Raw genomic sequence first — 17,236 nt, forward strand, 5'->3', positions numbered from 1 at the left:
TAGTAAATATTCTTGGGCTTTGTAATAGGAAAGCAACATTTCTCAAAAAGGTACAAAGCCTGTCTTGTAAAATTAACCTTAGAAACAGCTGCAGGAGCTTAACTTTTGCTATTTCAGTTAGTTTTTCTTTCTCTGTAACTTAAAATTCAGACTAATTTATTTTTAAATAAATGACTGAGTGCTAGAACATGATCAGTGGGGCTGCAGAATCTTAAGCAAGCAATCCTCTTCAAAATGACATAATTTTATTACTTGTACTATTTTACAAAGTGATGGTACAACACCAAAAATAAATGTATTCATAAACCCAAAAAGTCATGGTTGTTAAAATGGACAGGCTTAAAGTTTTTGCTGACAAAAAGTACTCAAGGTTATTAGTTTGTGAGTTCTTTTTGAAATAAAACTTTTGGGAAATACTAATATATGGAGCTAACTTAACAGGTAAACACATATTGTTTCTAGTGGGAGCTTATAATTTTATTTGTCAGAAGGCATTGGAAATAATATTAGACCAAAAAAAACCCTCTGAAACCAACCCACAGCTATTGGACAAACCCAGAAGTGACATTAACCAACTTGGAAGTTAAGTCATCAGGAAATGCTCCTTTTTCCTTCAGACAGCTTTTACGTCCCACCACGCTCCCCATTTCCTCATCCTTAAAGATAACTTATTCATGGCACACCTATTATCTTTGTAGGAAGTTCTTCTTCTCTTGGGATTCAAGAGCATGCATTTCCTCTGAGTAAATAATTTTGGTATCTCCTCCCATAATTACACCCACGTTGAGTAGGAACTCTGGCATTAGACAGACACATATTATAGGAACCAGTTAATTCGTTTGACAACTTTACAGGTATTAATAACAACTGCTAAGTACCTCTCCCTTCTCTCCAATTTCAGCTGACAGCCCGAAAAGATTGCTGGGTTTTTCCTTTTTATGATTGATGTGACTTGGACATCCTTGAAGAGCAAAGTAGAAGTTGCATGCAATTCTAATAAGCTGAGGGAATGGCAGGTGAGTTCTGCAAGTCATTTGCTTCCCTTCAGCAGATATTTACTCAGGGCTGTTTCCTCAGGATTCATGCCCTGTAGGTATCTGCTCAGATTTCTTATCTGAAAGTAATTTTATATTGTAATTTGTTCTTGCACTTCATTTTCAAAGTTTTAATGTTGTTATTATTAAGACTTGTTTGAGAATAATTTTTGAGTTAAACAGAGGATATTGGGACATGGAGGAGAAAAGAAATTTTCATTACTTGAAAAGGTATCATTTTTTAAATGCTTTGTCAGAGATGTGTTATGCTTGGTATTAACAAAATTTTGTGTAATCCATTCTAATGAAGCTGTGAGCATGGAATCTATAGATGGGAATTCAAAAATACATTAAAATCCTACCAAAGGAAAATAGCAATTGAGAGCATCTCTGCTTTTTCAAGTTTCAAATGAAGATGATTATTGAGCTGGGGAATTGGATAGGAGGGTTCTTTCTCATTTCATGCTGAAAAAAACATTTACAAATCAGCTTTGCAGGGCAAGCAGCAGCTAACTGCAATTTGCTGTTGTCCCATACATTCATGCTAAAAATTCTCCTTTTCAGCCCATCAATACTTTCTCACATTACCTCTTTGTGGTCTTAAACTACAAAAAAAAATCTTCCTTAAATTTAATTATAACACTTTTTGCAAAATTACTCTTACTTCTTCTTCAAGGATTAGATACAAATTGTGGTTTATATGCAGATATATTGTTTCAGATCTGACTTAGTATTTTACTGATAAACTCTGTGGTATAGACCTAGAAGCTTGTTTGAAGGTCCCTACAATAATATTGCATAGGCATTAATCCATCCTGTCCATCCTATTCTTTTTGTTGTTATTATTGTTTTCCTTTGATTTCCCTTTAAAATGGTGGTGGTCATGTGTCCCCATCCTGTCCCCATTCCCCCCACCCTCAGCTTCATTGCACTTATGACATTTTAATAAAAATGACTTGGAAGAGCCTTCACCAAGGTACTTGCCCTGAGCATTTGTCAAAACTTGGAGCACAATGCTCCAGGTGTATTTTGTAGAGTCTCCCAGGGCAGATATAAACGCAGAAGGTGCTTCTCAGCATTCCCAGAGACAGCATAACTGCTCAGGTTTGAGCCTGGCAAGAAAACAGGGAAGGGAAAACAATCTTGCAAGGAATATCATATTCATATTTGCTTGCCAACAAGGCAGTTTAGCATTTGAGGTGTCAGGAACCACTTTATGGGTTTTAAATCACAGACCATAATAACAGCATGTGTGCAGGAGGACACAATATCAGAGAACTCCAAGCACACTGCAAGAATTCTTCTATGACATGAAATTACTGCCCACTAGAACAGGAACTCCAGTGGTCCAGCTGGAGTTTGAGCAGAGCTAAACTCAGACAGATGGATTGATTTGTCAAAAGCTTCAGCATGTCCTCAAATACCTCTTGTTCATCCATATAAGACCGATGATCTCTCACTATGCATTTTTCCTTGCATCTAAGCCAAATGGCATCAGGATCTAAGCAGGAAAAGATGTCCTAATTGCCATTCCTGTGACCCTAAAAATATGTATGTTGAAAACATAGAGGGTCTACAGGACACTTTCTTTGGTGCTGATTATGAAATGACACCAATTTGCTCCTGTAAATTTCTTTTTAAGTCCAGTGGTAAAAGAGCATCCAACCCTGTATAGGGAGTACATAAGTGCTCTGTATGAGGGCTCTTTAACAAAACCCAAGGAAATAGTTCCATTATTGACCAATAGACTTAATTTAATGGGGCATCAGCTTTTAAGTTGTACTTCCTCCCACAAAAGGTAATTACTCTTAGTAACCTCACCCTGCCACTACACAGCAAATGACCTCATGCCAGTTGCTTCTTCATGACTTTTCTTGTGTTTTATAGACCTGACTTGCTTCTTCATGACCTTTCTTGTGTTTTACAGACCTGACCCCAACACACATCAGCTGGCAGCCATCAGTGAATGCAGCCAACCACCACACTGACAGATATGCCAACACTGAGCTGACTGTGAGGCGAGGACAGCCCTTCAATATCACCCTGTACTTCAACAGGCCAAGGCAGAATGGGGAGAGCCTGGGCTTTGTCACTGAAATAGGTAACACTCCCATGGCTGATCCATGTTCTCAGAGAGCTGTGATCTTTACTCCTTGTAGTTCTGTCCTTATTTTATTCAGACATACGATTTTTCTGCCTGTATTTTTAGTGCTTCCTGGACCCCAATGTGTTCAATTTCAAGTGTGAGGTTAATGTTTGTCACAGACATATTTTATGAAAAATCCTTTTGTTAGTATATTTTCTCCTGAGAAGCTGGGAAGCTTCAGCTTCTTCATGTTTTGCTGCTTTGGAATTGTTTACCCAACAAGTGAAATTGTTTTTACTTGATGACCAATAACAGCCACCTGTGTTTAGGCTGTGAGCAGTCACAAGATTTTACTATTATTCCATTCTTTGCTAGCCTACTGATGAAATCCTTTCTTCTATTCTTTTAGTATAGTTTTAATATAAAATTTTCTTTTAATATAATATATATCATAAAATAATAAATCAGCCTTCTGAAACATGGAGTCAAGATTCCCATCTCTTCCCTCATCCTGGGACCCCTGTGAGCACCACCACAAATGTTGAAACCACGCTCTGGGATGGAAAGCAGTGACTCCTTCTCTCTGGCAGGGCCGTCCCCCTCGGAGTCCCATCGCACCAGGGCAGCATTCAGCCTCTCTGAGGCGGGGGCCAGTGGCTGGAGTGCTGCCCAGGGACCCAGTGACTCTGCAGCCATGAACTTCACCATTGCCAGCCCGGCCAACGCCGTCATCGGGCGCTACAACCTCACCCTCCGCGTCACCGCAGGCAACAAGATCTTCTCCAGATACCTGGGCCAGTTTGTGCTGCTCTTCAACCCCTGGTGCCCAGGTAGGTGCCAATGCCTTCCCTCTTGGACGGAGCTGGCCGTGTTGCTTTCCTGCCTGCACAGAGCTGCTCCCTCAGGCTGTCTCTCTTTGGGTCACCAGAGGCTGCAATCGCAGCTCTGTGCTCAGAGGTCTGGTTTCACTGCATTAAAAATCTGCTGCCACCCCCTTGGAACCCTAACACAATGTGCTACATGGGGTTGTATCACAGGCCCTTCAGAACTGAGCAGATCACTTTTTCTGGAGACAAGGCCTTCTCTGGGCAAATTCTTCCAGTGCATCACTGCCCTCTGGTAAAGAATTTCTTCCTAACAGCTAATCTGAATTTCTCCTTTTTTAGGATATAACAGCTCCCCCTTGTCCTATCACTCTCAGTCCATGTAAAGCATTGCTCTCCCTCCTTTTTATAAGCCCTTAAGGCACTGGAAGGCCACAACGAGCTCTTCCTGGGGCCTTCCCTTCCCCAGATGAACACCCCCAGCTCTCCCAGCCCCGCTCCAGAGCAGAGGGCTCCAGACCTCAGAGCAGCTCTGCGGCCTCCTCTGGAGGCTCTAACAGCTCCTCCAATAGCTCCTTGTGCTGAGAAGCCCAGAGCTGGATGCAGTGTTCCAGGTGGTGTCTCACAAAGGCAGGGTCAAGGGGGAGAATCCCCTCCCTCAGCCTGCTGCCCAGCCCTGTTGGTGCAGCCCAGGATGTGGTTGGCATTGTGGGTGACAAGCACACACTGCTGCCTCCTGTCCCATTCCCATGCTCTTCTTTTGGGTTGAAAATGGACATCTCTTGTTTCTCCAACTTTTCTGCATTTCTCCTGCAACATGCTGAGGCTGCAAATTTCTCACCTCATATTTTGCAACTATGCAATAGTCTAGAAACCTGGATTAGCCTGAAAATGTGACAACCTGGTGCTAAGAGAACTCCTAGCCCTCCCAGTGAGTAAACAGCTCATAAGAGAAAAGTAGCCACAATCATCCACTATTTTTTTCCATGACCATATGTTAGTCAAGAGCCACTAAGAAATGCGTCAATAGCCAAGATGAAAAAGCTGCTAATTAGCTCAGCAGTCCTGGAAGACAGAAATAATTACACAAATATGTTCAGGAAACTCAGACCATCTCTGCACAGTCCTGAGGGGAAAAAACCTCCCCAGAAACCTCTGAAAAATAATTTGTGTGTGAGTTGTAATTGATGGAAACCACACTGCAGGGACAGCAATATGTGACAGCTCCTGAGCTGGAGCACCAGCGTGGCTGTGGTGCACAAGAGACCAAACTCTTCTCAGATGAAAACAGACAAATTAAGCTGTGCCCATTGCAATTTTAAACTAATGATTTTGTGGAAGAGTCCTCCAGATTTACCAGATGATGCATTGGCTACTGACAGATAAAAGGGAGTATCCTTAATGCTGAATGAAGGATGCTGCTGAATAAGTTCTGCAGAGTGTGATAGTTCCTGATCCTGAAAAACAGGAACAGATTCAGTTTGAGGGAATGTTACCACTATTGTAAGTGCCATAGCAGAAGGGAAATGGGAAATTTATTTTCTTGGCAAAGGATAAATGGCAAATCTGGTCTCTAGATAATGTTCCAGGTGGGAGATTAGTCCTTAAGCTGAGGAATACAGAAATTAATTCATTAACTGTAATATCAATAAAAAACTACTTATAAGAAAACAGTCAGGACTAGAGAGGAAAGAAAAAATATTGGATTGGAGCAAAGCTACTAGAGAGTGGATCCTTAAGTGTCATCTGAAAAAACACACAGATGAAATAATTCATCACTGACTTTGGCACAGTGACATTAAACAGCATTGTCCATGACCAGATGGGCTGGGACAACACACAGAAATAACTGGCTGACCTTAGAGAGTGGAGAAGGTGAGAAGAAATAAGATATTATAATAGGAAATAAAAGACCACACCTCTAGGGAGAAATAACAACGATTTCAGTGACAGACTTATCACCTGGAAATCATGAAGAATGTGAAAGCCCTTGTTAATCAAAGAACAAAAAGTGAACACAGTGAACACATTTCAACAAAGTGAAATGGCCCTGAAAAAGGAAATGCAATCTTAAGCTGTATAAGAGAAAATAGTTATACAGATTTAAATGTTAATGCCATTGGATGAGATGACAAGAATTAAACCATGTTCAGTGAAGGGTTACTAGGATAAATTAATACATGAAAAGTCTTCTGGACAAAAAAAAATCTAGTTTAGTAAGCTATAAAGGTTTATTGAGAGCACATAAACTTTAGGAAAAAAAATGTTCTTGAAGTGATTATACAAGGACATTTAGATTGCTCAGAATAATTAAATCACAGAGGTAGAAGGATCTTAGAAAGTCATCTAGTCCCACAGCAGGTCTCTAAGGAAGGCTCAGTTCAGCACTTAGGTCATTCCTGAGAGGTCTTGAATTCCTTCTCAATGACCAGACATTAGGGAACCTCCAGCACCTCCCCTGGCAATTCCCTCCAATAAAGCACAAGCCTTTCTATTAGATCTTTATCCTATTAACTAACCAAATCTTTCTTGCTTTGACTTCAGTATATAATTTCTCATCCTACGTATGATAGACACCAAGAATAGATTTTATTTCCCCCTGCCCCATCCTCTTCACAAGAATTTCTGGAATTAATTACAATGTTTGCCCCATTCCTTGCCCCCATTTATATCCTACCTTAAATAATTCTGAGTTAATTCATACTTCAGATTTTCAGGAATGCTGAGCATTCTTAGTGCTCCTCCCACTTTTCCCAACTGGTCCACACCTGGAAGTGCAGCACCTGAAACTGCACACAGGTCTCCATGTCCATGCTACCCCAAAACTTCAGGAATCAACAGTGATGATATAACTTAAAAAGTGTGGACAACAACCACAAAAATAGATTTCTATCACATGATACAATTTTTAAAATAAACTGCAATTTTTTTATTTGCAGGAAGGGAAGGATGGGAAGTTCCTATAGGAAGGTAAAGAAGTTGATTCAATAAAATAGATAAGCTGATCTTTTTGTATGTATTTCCTACAATCCTGAACCTTTCAGAAAATATCTTTAGACATTATGGAATTAAAAGCAGAGCTAAGCAGATATTGCTACCTAAAGAGTAACCAAAACAAACTAAACCTCTGTGGGAACCAATGCTGTCATAGCAGCTAAATACTGTGCCATAAACTTGGAAAAACAATGAGGAACAATGAACTCCAAGTGAATGGCTGAGTAGGTTGTCCTAATAACATTCCTGACAGGACTTTGGATCAGGCAAGCAAAGGTCTTCATTTAGGAATCTTAAAACAAGAAAAATGCATCTGGAAAAAAGAGAAAAATATCATTTGTGGGGTTCTTTTCAAATCTTTTTCAATCTGTTCCATTTCTAACTACATTCAGAAGACAGAAAAATGTGGTGAGCTCGCCTGGACTTTTGTCTATCTTCCTCACAAAAACACAATGTGCAGACAGGGGACATTTAGATAATACACAAGGCTACAATAAAAGTAAGGGAAAAAAGTTAAGTAATATAATATGGATCCTTCTTTCACCTCCCACACCTTCCCTGACCATATATAATAACAGACATTACCACTGAACTGCACCTCTTTATGGAGCTGTAACAATCTATTTTGCAAAGAGAGGTTTTCTCCCTGCTAAATCAGGACAGGAATGTTTCTGAAAGATTGCTTGTATTCTCAGCTTTAAGCCTGCCCAACTTGGTTTTCAGGTGATGATGTCTACATGTCCAATGAAAACGAGAGACAAGAATATGTTCTAAATGAAAATGGAATAATCTTTGTGGGCAATGCAAGGTACATTGAAGCAAGAGGGTGGTATTATGGACAGGTAAGTCACAAGGAATTTGTTTGAACTCTCATTCTGTCTCCAACAGCATTTATCTTATCATTATTTGCTGTTTATATAATAATAACTGCACCAACGGGGTAGCCTTACTTGTGGTTTGCTCACAGTGTGCCACACTGTCCCTATCACCTTTGGGCTGGGATATCTCAGAAGGGTGGAACTGCAATAAAATCTCCTTTCATTCTGCTTGTGAAACCATCCATTTTCTTAAAAATGCATCTTATCTGCTCACAGTTTCAAGACCTCCTAAACATCTGTCTCACCATGCTTGATCTGAGCCTGTACTACCGTCAGGACCCAGCCATGGATGTGTCCCGAAGAGGGGATCCCAAATACTTGGGCAGAGTCATCAGTTCTATGGTAAGGAATGGAAAACTTAACCCCAACCCCACAGGAGTGAGCAGAAAGCACCACTGAGGCTCAGCCATGAGCAGTAAATGAGCTAGAAACAGTGCAGGGCAGACAATTCACTTTGTGCATTCTGCCCACTGTTAGATCAATGGAAATGATAACGACAATGGAGTTCTCCTGGGGAAGTGGCAAGGGAGTTTCCACTCGCATGAGAACCCCTCCAGGTGGGATGGCAGCGTGGTGATCCTCAAGAAATGGCGCCAGGACAATTACAGACCTGTGCAGTACGGCCAGTGCTGGGTCTTTGCAGGTGTCATGTGCACAGGTAAGCTGTCAGGATAGAGGGCTGGCCTGAAATGTTGGGACCTCTGCTTTTATCAAAACTACAAAGCAATAATTTCTACAAAAGGAGCAACACTGTGAAGACCATGAATGCTGAAGAATCACAAATGATTTAGACACTTCGTTTCTCAGATATTTGTAATCATTGAAGTTTGTAATTTGTAATTTGTAATCACAAAGCTGTGTGGGTTCTGTTGCATTTCTTGCTCGTTTGTTTTTTTTATAAAATGTATTTCAGTTTTGAGGTGCTTGGGGATTCCAACTCGTTTGGTTTCAAATTTTAACTCTGCCCATGACGTGGATAGAAACCTGAGTATCGATAAGTACTATGACAGCTCTGGAAGGAGTCTTAATATCAGCAAGGATTCCACATGGTAAATATAATTTCTTCCATCTCATCAGCAACAATAGAGAGAATCTAGGAAACCTAAAAACTAGTAGTACAAAAGCAACTGAGTGAGCAAAATGTAATATAACCATCTACATTAATACTGCAGACATCCATTTGGAAAACAAACAAACAACAGACTTTATTATTTTCTCCCTCCCTGCCCTGAGGTCTATACCTCAAAAGCAGGCAGTAAATCTGTCCTTTGAAAGAGGTACTGTAACTTGACACTTTGTGCCTCAGTTTAGAGTTTAGAATTTTTTAAAAAGAATTCACTACTCATCTCCAATTGGAAGTTTGCATGACTACTCTATATTATTGTTCTTTTTAGACATTGTTCTTTGTCTCCAGGGATTATCATGTCTGGAATGAAAGCTGGTTCATTCGCCCAGACCTGGGAAGGGCATACAATGGGTGGCAGGTTTTAGATGCAACTCCACAAGAACAAAGCAGAGGTAACAGCCTAAGCTCCCAACCTGACTTAAGAGTCCTTCTCCAAACTGAGCACAACTAATAAAGTTTAACCTAATTTTTTTTTTTACATTTTAGGAATTTTTCAGTGTGGCCCTGCATCTGTGTTAGCCATCAAAGAGGGTGAAGTCAACCTGGATTACGACACCTTGTTTGTGTACTCAGAGGTGAACGCCGACTGCAACAGGTGGATTGTGTACAATGATGGAAGCAAGAAAAGAGTTTATTGTGATACTGAAATCATTGGCAGGTCCATCAGCACCAAAGCTGTGGGCAGCAATGGCCGTGTGGATGTCACTGCTAACTACAAATATCCAGAAGGTAGAGGAATTAGCACAAATTATCTCCTTTTATTGCCTACTGAATCCTTGGTGCTGGGAAGCTGCCATAGATGAATAACCTGCTTGCTTTAAACATCTCTCCCCTGCCATCAGAAAATATTTCTGCCAGTGTGCTCAGATTACTTTCTTAATACAATGGGTGTTATATTTCTGGGTTTGTGCATTCAGTAGCTTCCTTATTATGGGACAATACAAAATATACTTAAGTCCCTTCCACAGAAGTGAAAAATTTAATGCATACACAAAACAGGGCTATAAAATACCTTTTACTACCCAAGGCAAACAAACCCTCAGGGTTTCACTCCTCAGTGTTTTAGTACAACCATATTAATACAGAGGCTGGCTGCCATCAGATCAGCAGAGTATCCCTTAGCACATTACTGCATGTTCTGACCAGAGAAAAAGAAATCTCACTTCTAAACAAATACAAATGCATCATATTTCATTTTAGTGATTTATTCACCTTGTCATGGTATATCCCCTGTGAAAAACCTGAATGGAGGCTTAATGAAGATACAGGGAGCTTTTAGGTATCACATATTTCTGAGTGATGCTGATTCCCTGTATTGGTCTGAAAACCTTTACAGAGAGGAAGTGCATTTGCAACAAAAGTAGAATTTTACTTCATTCTCTGCTTCCACCAGGTTCTTCTGAGGAAAGACGAGTCTATCGAAAGGCCTTGAGTAAGATATTGGGAATAAGTGTCACAGAAGGACACACAGACTCTCCTGGGGGAAGATCTTCAGAGACAATGAGAAACCCTGGCATTGCTGGGAAATTCAAGCTGGCTGAACCTCCAGTTTTTGGCAAGGACATTAACCTGGTCCTGGTCCTCAACAACCTCTCCTCCGACCGCAAGAGCATCAGGGTGGACATGAGCGCCTCCACCATCCTGTACACAAGGAGAGCAGTGGCAGAGATCCTGAAGGCAGCCACTGCTGTGGAGCTTGGTCCTAAACAAGGTAACTTTTCATGTCCCTAAAGAGCCAGTATCGCTCTGCTTCCAGCCACAGGAAGGCAACTGGAAGGAAGAAGCATCCTTACCATACCAGTATCAGCTCTTAGTGCAGCTATTCATTGTTTATGAGTACTTTTTACGTTATTTTTTTTCCTCTGAAAATTTTCACTAGTTCAAGCATTAAGTGGATGTCTCGCGAAATGTTACATAGGAGGCTACACTTATGTTATGGCTCCAGAAGCAGCACTATGTGTGTGTGTCATGGTTTCTGTATGTATGTATATGTGCATGTGTGTGTGTGCTGATTGTTACATAGGAACACATCTTACTCTTAACCAGTAAAAAAAGTCTGATGTGTGCCTTCTGGCACCCAACAGGCAACACATGAAAAGAGATCAACTAGGAAAGAGATTAAAAGTTACAGTGAAACTCTGTCTCTCCTTTGAAGAGTAAAGACTATTGGAATTATTATAGAGATCTTTTTCATCCCCAGGAGCTACAAAGATAAACATTTTTCCCATACACAGCAGAAAAGTTGTAGGACTACAATGAGCAGCTGACCAGGTCACTTGAAAAGGATCTCTGTGAAACTTGACCCAAAATTTCTTCTTGACTGAGGTAAAATAAAAAGGATTTAAGGAGGGAATAGATTAAAATAGTTATACCTCTAATCATAAGCAATACAAAGGGTCAGGAATCCAGTGAAATGCAGATAAGAAGACTCCCTCAGTTTCAGGCCAATATCCTCTATTCAAAAGTGTAAGGGTCAAATGAGTTAAAGTAGGCAAGGATCACCAGAAGAGGGAAATACACAATCAGTCTCACAAGAAGGAAATATAAACAAACTCCACTGCCATATTTTTTCTCTTCAGTAATTAACAAAACCCCTCACTATAACTCTTTTCTCTTTAGCTTGCTTTGAAAACGTAACGGTTCCTAAATATATGTCTGAATTCTAGGGAAGCATATCCGGGTAAAGATCCCTTATACTCATTATGGAAAATATCTGACCACTGACAAAAGGATCCAAGTGACTGCTTTGTGTGAAGTCCTGCGCTCGCAAGGGCTGAAGCTGCTGGTGGAGAAGACAATCATTTTGGAGGACACAAACATCATCATTAAGGTGAACAATTTTCTCCCTGATGTTCTGAACAGATGCTAAAAGGTCTTTCTGGAGCTCAGATCTTAAGATGAGAATCTGGGGATAAATGTATTGCATTTAGGCTGCCATTTCAAATGTTGTTCCAAAATTCTGCCTGCTTGAATTGAGAATGCAAGGATGTGAGAGGCCAGTTCTGAACCTTGGCCTGAATCTGCCTTGTTTTTCAAAACAGTTCTGTTACCTTCTTTTTTCCCAGTCACAAGCCACTGCCTTATGTTCCACAGTCCTTGTTTTCATTCCATGTATTGGCAAGTGTTTGTATTGTCCTTGAAGAACATTGCCAAAATTCAGATTTAAACCCTAAGTTCTAACCAGTGCTAGAGCCAGTTCATTTTGTTTTAGCACTTTAATCCTAATCAATTATGAGCCAAAAAAGAAAAAAAGCCATTCAGCAACCAAAATATCAGACAGGTTTCATGGGACACGTCTGTGTAGAGCCAGGGCCCTATTTTACTGAAATGATGCACAAAATATTGCAGACAGCTGGACAGCCCTATTGAGCTGAGCCACATCCAGCTTCAAACGTGAGGAAAGGTAATGTTTGTCACATTCAGCTTCAAACATGAGGAAAGATAATGTTTGTCACCTAAGTGCCACTTGCAGCTCCCCTGAACCCTGACTCCAGGGAGCAGAAACATAACGCAGGGAGTGACCAGAAAGGTGTTTTGTGCTTCAGGTGCCCCGCAGGGTTGTGGTGAACAGAGCCGTGTCCCTGGAGATCTCCTACGCCAACCCCCTCCCGGAGCCCGTCAGCCGCTGCGTGCTGCTCGTCACCCTGATGAACCAGCAGGTCAAGATCAAGTAAGTGCAACCTGCAGCAATCCCTCACTGCCCCCAGCATCACCCATCTGACTTCTCAAACAGAAGGGAAAAAAACACACTTGACTTGTCTTTTTTATATTTTCTATTTCTGAAAACAAAAGTGACACCATATAATTTCTTAATCATGTGGTGTTTTTCCCACATAGAGCTTCCTTAACAACTCAAACCTGCTAACATTATTTTTTCCTGGGAAAGCAAATGCACGTGTCAAATTCTTTTGTCTCTCTGCAGCTTATTCTACAGTTTGGCATTCTGTTTTTATTTTCATATACAATACCCTGGTACTACAAAGATAATTAGGCTAAAGCAAACAAGTCAGACGCTCCCCTTGGTACAGCCCAAACAAAAAGTAGCTCTGTTCTCCTTTAAAGCAAGAAAAAACTTGCCTTTTCAAAACATAAAAGCAATTGGTGCTTGTTTTTTATTTTCTTTTCCTCTGGACTCTGCTGCTTTATGGATCAGCTCAGTGTTGAGTAATAGTTTGTATTTCTCAAAGCTTCTTCTATTGTAAAACAGCCTGACTTGCTTTGGCTGTGGAACTATTTGGACCTAATAATCCATTAAAAAAAAGGAAAACATTGTTCCAGTAAAAGACTAGGCCAATTTAGGCCAAAAGGAGATACAAACCAAAGCACAGAGGCCATTAGAAAAATCATTATTGCCAAAATGGATATGAATCAAGCAGGCATTGGACAGAGCACTGACCTTTGACATCAAAGTTTTTCTATTCTGAGTTTGTGCTGACTATCCAAATTTGCATCCAGCCCTAAGATGAAGCTGTGACATTGCAACTCTCTCTTCCATAATTCCATTTGATAGTAAGATGGTACTATCCTTTCTCATTTCTTAGTCTACACAAAGCCTCAAACCCTAAGCAATTCTCAAAATCCAAGGCTGATTGCAGAACTGCAGTTCTGTTTCTTGGAAATCTCATAAAAGACAATGCAAGCCTGAACTAATTTCTTTTTTCTTTTTCTATTCTTTTTTTGCTTTGTTTTTTTCAGTTTGGCACGACTGGCACCGAGGGAGAGATCAAAAATTTATTTTGAGTTCACACCTCGGAGGGCTGGGCCCTTACAGCTGCAAGTAGACTTCTCTTGTGACAAATTTTCACACGTTAAGGGATTTGTAACAATTGCAGTAGCCCCTGCATAATGTGATGGAATCAACCTTCCATTTCAGCATTAACACAGCAAGACACTCTCCTCTGTATAGGGACAGTGGTGACAGAAAAGAACTTTGCACAAAAATTGATGACCTCTTACATTGCAATAGAATCAAGTCTGCTTTCATGGTGCTTAACTATTTAGTCTCCCATTGTATTTCTCTTCCCTCCCACCCCCTGACAAGAGAAAAATTCAGCCTCTTCTTTATAGAAATAGTTTTACTATTTTCAAATCTCATTCTGTTAAGCTCCCAGTTTTGACTCTTCCATCAAATAATTAATACAATCTCTTTTTGACTACATTCTAATTGTCAGCAATAAATAAAAATCATTCTCAACTGTATTGTTTTGTAATGATTTATACATTCTATGGGGGCATTACAAGAAATCACAAGACTGAGGAAAAGGAATTTTTTTTCATTTCACAAGCCACTAACCTAGAATAATGGAACATTTTCTCCATTGTTCACCTAATATCTAATATGTATTTTTGACACCTATAGCTCCATGAATGGGGAGGAAAAAAGCCTAGGGAGGATGGGAAAAGTGATGCTTGGCAGTATTTGTGTAGCCTGTGGGCACGGGCCCATCACAGAGTGGAGAACTCATGTACATATTCAAAACAGTAACTCAATTCTTATGCAGCCTGACAGAGTCCCAGGCCCCACAGAGCACGGGGAGGGTTTGCAATAGTGTGGCAGCCCAGCAGAACCAGGTGAATAACTCCTCCTGCCCACCAGTGTAAGGTCACTGAGGACAAGGAACACATCTGGCTTCAATCCTTCCCTGACCCCACACTTGTCAGTGTCTGCAGACAGAAGCCTCTTTTGTGGGCCCCCAATCCCAGCATCTCCAGGTACCAGGTCTGCCCTGAAAGCCCCCCTTAAGTGGCTGTAAGGATTCCCTGCTCCTGCAGCCTCTCCAGGTGATGACTGAGCAGGTTCAGGAGCTGCCAGCTCACCCTGAGAGCAGGATGTGAGGCAATGGTGGTGTGCAAACAGCTCTGCCAAGCCTGAAGAGTTATATTTGCTGTGTGACTTACAAAAAGTTTAAATCAAAATTAATAAACTGGAAGAGAGCTGTTGGGAGTTATGGGCATGGGCATTTTTGTCTGACAGTTCAGAGTTTGAGGTTTCAGAGTCTGAAGGATCCAGATACAATCACAGATTTTTACGGAAAAAAAACCAAAACACACAAGAAACCATAAAAAAAACCCCCTTAGGTTCCCTTTCTTAAAAAATGTGTTTTAACTGCAGGCAATTACTTCACCTTTTTGGTTCCTGGCAATTTGATATGAAAGTGGAAACAAAACAGAAAACAGAAGTGAAGAAAAGACACAAGGCAGGATGCAGAGGTGAGGAAAACAAGAGCTCACCCTGCTCCTGACACCCCTTACTCCTCATTACAGTCACTGGAAGTCCAGAGCAGTCTGCAGCCTACTCTTGGGACAAACTGTCAGGGCATGTGTTGAGATAAGCTGTTCCACAGGAGGAGGGAGGAGAGGGCAGGAGGGAGCTGCAGGAGCAGGGTGCTGTAATTACAGAGGGCAGGGCTCACACCAGAAGAGCAGCTCTGCAGCTTCCTCCAGGGCCCAACCAACCTTGCCATGCCAAACAGCTACAGAGAAACTATGTGCATGTGTGATGAGCACCAAATTACAAAGAAAAATTATTAGAAGCAGAGGCAGCCATTAAAGACTTCTCTTTACTTAACCAAGGCCCCAGTCCCACTGCACAACAATGCCCCCTCCCTGGGAAGTGTTTCTCCTTACAGAAGAAATGCAGATTATATTATGCAGATTATAATTATGTCAGAAACACGTAATGAGAGGGAAGGATTATTACAATAATGTGGCAAAGACAGAATGAATTATATGCAGTAATATGTAAGATTTTCAGATTCATGTCTTTTTAAAAAAAAAGTGGGGAAGAAAAGCCACTGGCAGTAACACTAATTATTATAAATCTACCTGGATCACTCCATGTCCCACACAGCTGTGCTGTACCATAGGTGTATTAGTCTACACTTGCCCTCTGTACATGCAGTCCCCAAAACCCTAAAATGACACAAAACAAACCATTTAAAATTAAGTTGCTTCTGTCTACTTAAGAAAGTATTTCCTTCATTAGACCCAATTTTGGATGCTTTCCTCTCTAAAATGCCAGAATACTGATTCTCATCTTTCCTCAGTCCTTCACCAGTTTTACATAAGGATAATTGGATTCAAGATTGTGCAATTAAAGCAGTCATCAGTGGATGCTCACGTAGGATATCACTACAAAAACAGTAGCTACCAACCACAGGTCACACCCAGCTTGTATAAACTCCAGCCTAGGTAGCCAAGTCCAGTCCTGAGCCTTTCATTACTGGTGCTGCTGGAAGAGGATTTAGCATGTTCTTGCACACTGTTGTAACTGTACCCTGAGCTACGCACGAGGCTGGAAAGGAAGAAGGAATCCTTATGGCAGGTAAGTTCATCCAGCCTGATGGCTCCAGACATCCTCTTCCAATCCAGATGAGCAATATTTGCTGAGGAAACAAGATCAATTACATTTTGCTGCTCTCTCAGAAACTTTGCTTTTTTAGGTTAAGTGTATTGGTTTTTCTACTAGAACTGATTTTCTTTTTTCTTTTATTATCATGAGTCTTGAACCTTTTTTTTTTTCCCAGTAACACAGAAAAGTAGAGTAAGAAAATATTTTTCTATCATATCAGTTAACTGCTCTACTCAGTGCTTTTGCAGCCACCTAATTAACTATTGGCTAGTGATTGGGGCATCAAACTGCTACATGGAAGTCCCAGGCTCTAAGATCAAATGGAGTCTGGCCTCAGCCAGGTCCCTTGGGGGTCTCTGGGCTCCCAAGAGGGGCTCTGCCAGCTGAGTGCTGTTTGTCTGTCTGGGATTGCACTCTCTGTGCTCACTCTCATGCTGACTGTAAAGATCTCGAGTCAGACACGTGCACCATGCAATACTCACACACAGACTCCACAGTTTAGCCTAAACATGTTTTCCTGTTAGAGCTTCAGCTTTCAGTCAAAGAGAGCCCTGTGTGCACCATGGTCAGCAGCTTCAGCAGTGACCACCAGGCTTTTCCTCCTGAGCATGCTCCCAGTGTCTGTCCATTACAGCATGGACACTCAAACACATTTTTGGCCAATTGTACACTGACAGAATTACAGAAAGTAAGTTTTCCTCACAGGCACTGAAAGAAGAAAAAGAAATTATAAGATTGAAATTGACACTGTGAAGATCAAAACAAGGATAAATTTGAGATTCACATAGAGAAAAGATTGGCATCGAGCTTTACTGTGCTCTTGCCACATATATGGAACTTTTCTTTCTGATCTCTTGCACAAATTGTCTGGAAATGCCTGTGTAGCCATGAACTTCACAAGGCAAATCAAACTATTGATGTAGCAACTTGTTAAAGCAAACCA

General features: G+C 40.9%; 1 protein-coding gene across 1 annotated transcript; it reads left to right on the top strand.

Annotated features, from left to right (window-relative positions):
* The first annotated feature begins 1,009 nt into the window (after window positions 1–1,009).
* LOC129127849 (protein-glutamine gamma-glutamyltransferase 6-like) lies at window positions 1,010–13,788 on the top strand. Its single transcript, XM_054644734.2, has 13 exons — window positions 1,010–1,016; window positions 2,962–3,135; window positions 3,711–3,950; window positions 7,662–7,780; window positions 8,033–8,158; window positions 8,294–8,474; window positions 8,730–8,865; window positions 9,231–9,334; window positions 9,429–9,671; window positions 10,336–10,653; window positions 11,609–11,772; window positions 12,488–12,612; window positions 13,638–13,788. The coding sequence occupies exons 1-13, from the start codon at window positions 1,010–1,012 to the stop codon at window positions 13,786–13,788; spliced, it is 2,088 nt and encodes a 695-aa protein (XP_054500709.2).
* The last annotated feature ends 3,448 nt before the right edge of the window (window positions 13,789–17,236 follow it).

The sequence above is a fragment of the Agelaius phoeniceus genome, chromosome 17 (genome assembly GCF_051311805.1).
Source record: "Agelaius phoeniceus isolate bAgePho1 chromosome 17, bAgePho1.hap1, whole genome shotgun sequence".
Lineage (NCBI taxonomy): Eukaryota > Metazoa > Chordata > Aves > Passeriformes > Icteridae > Agelaius > Agelaius phoeniceus.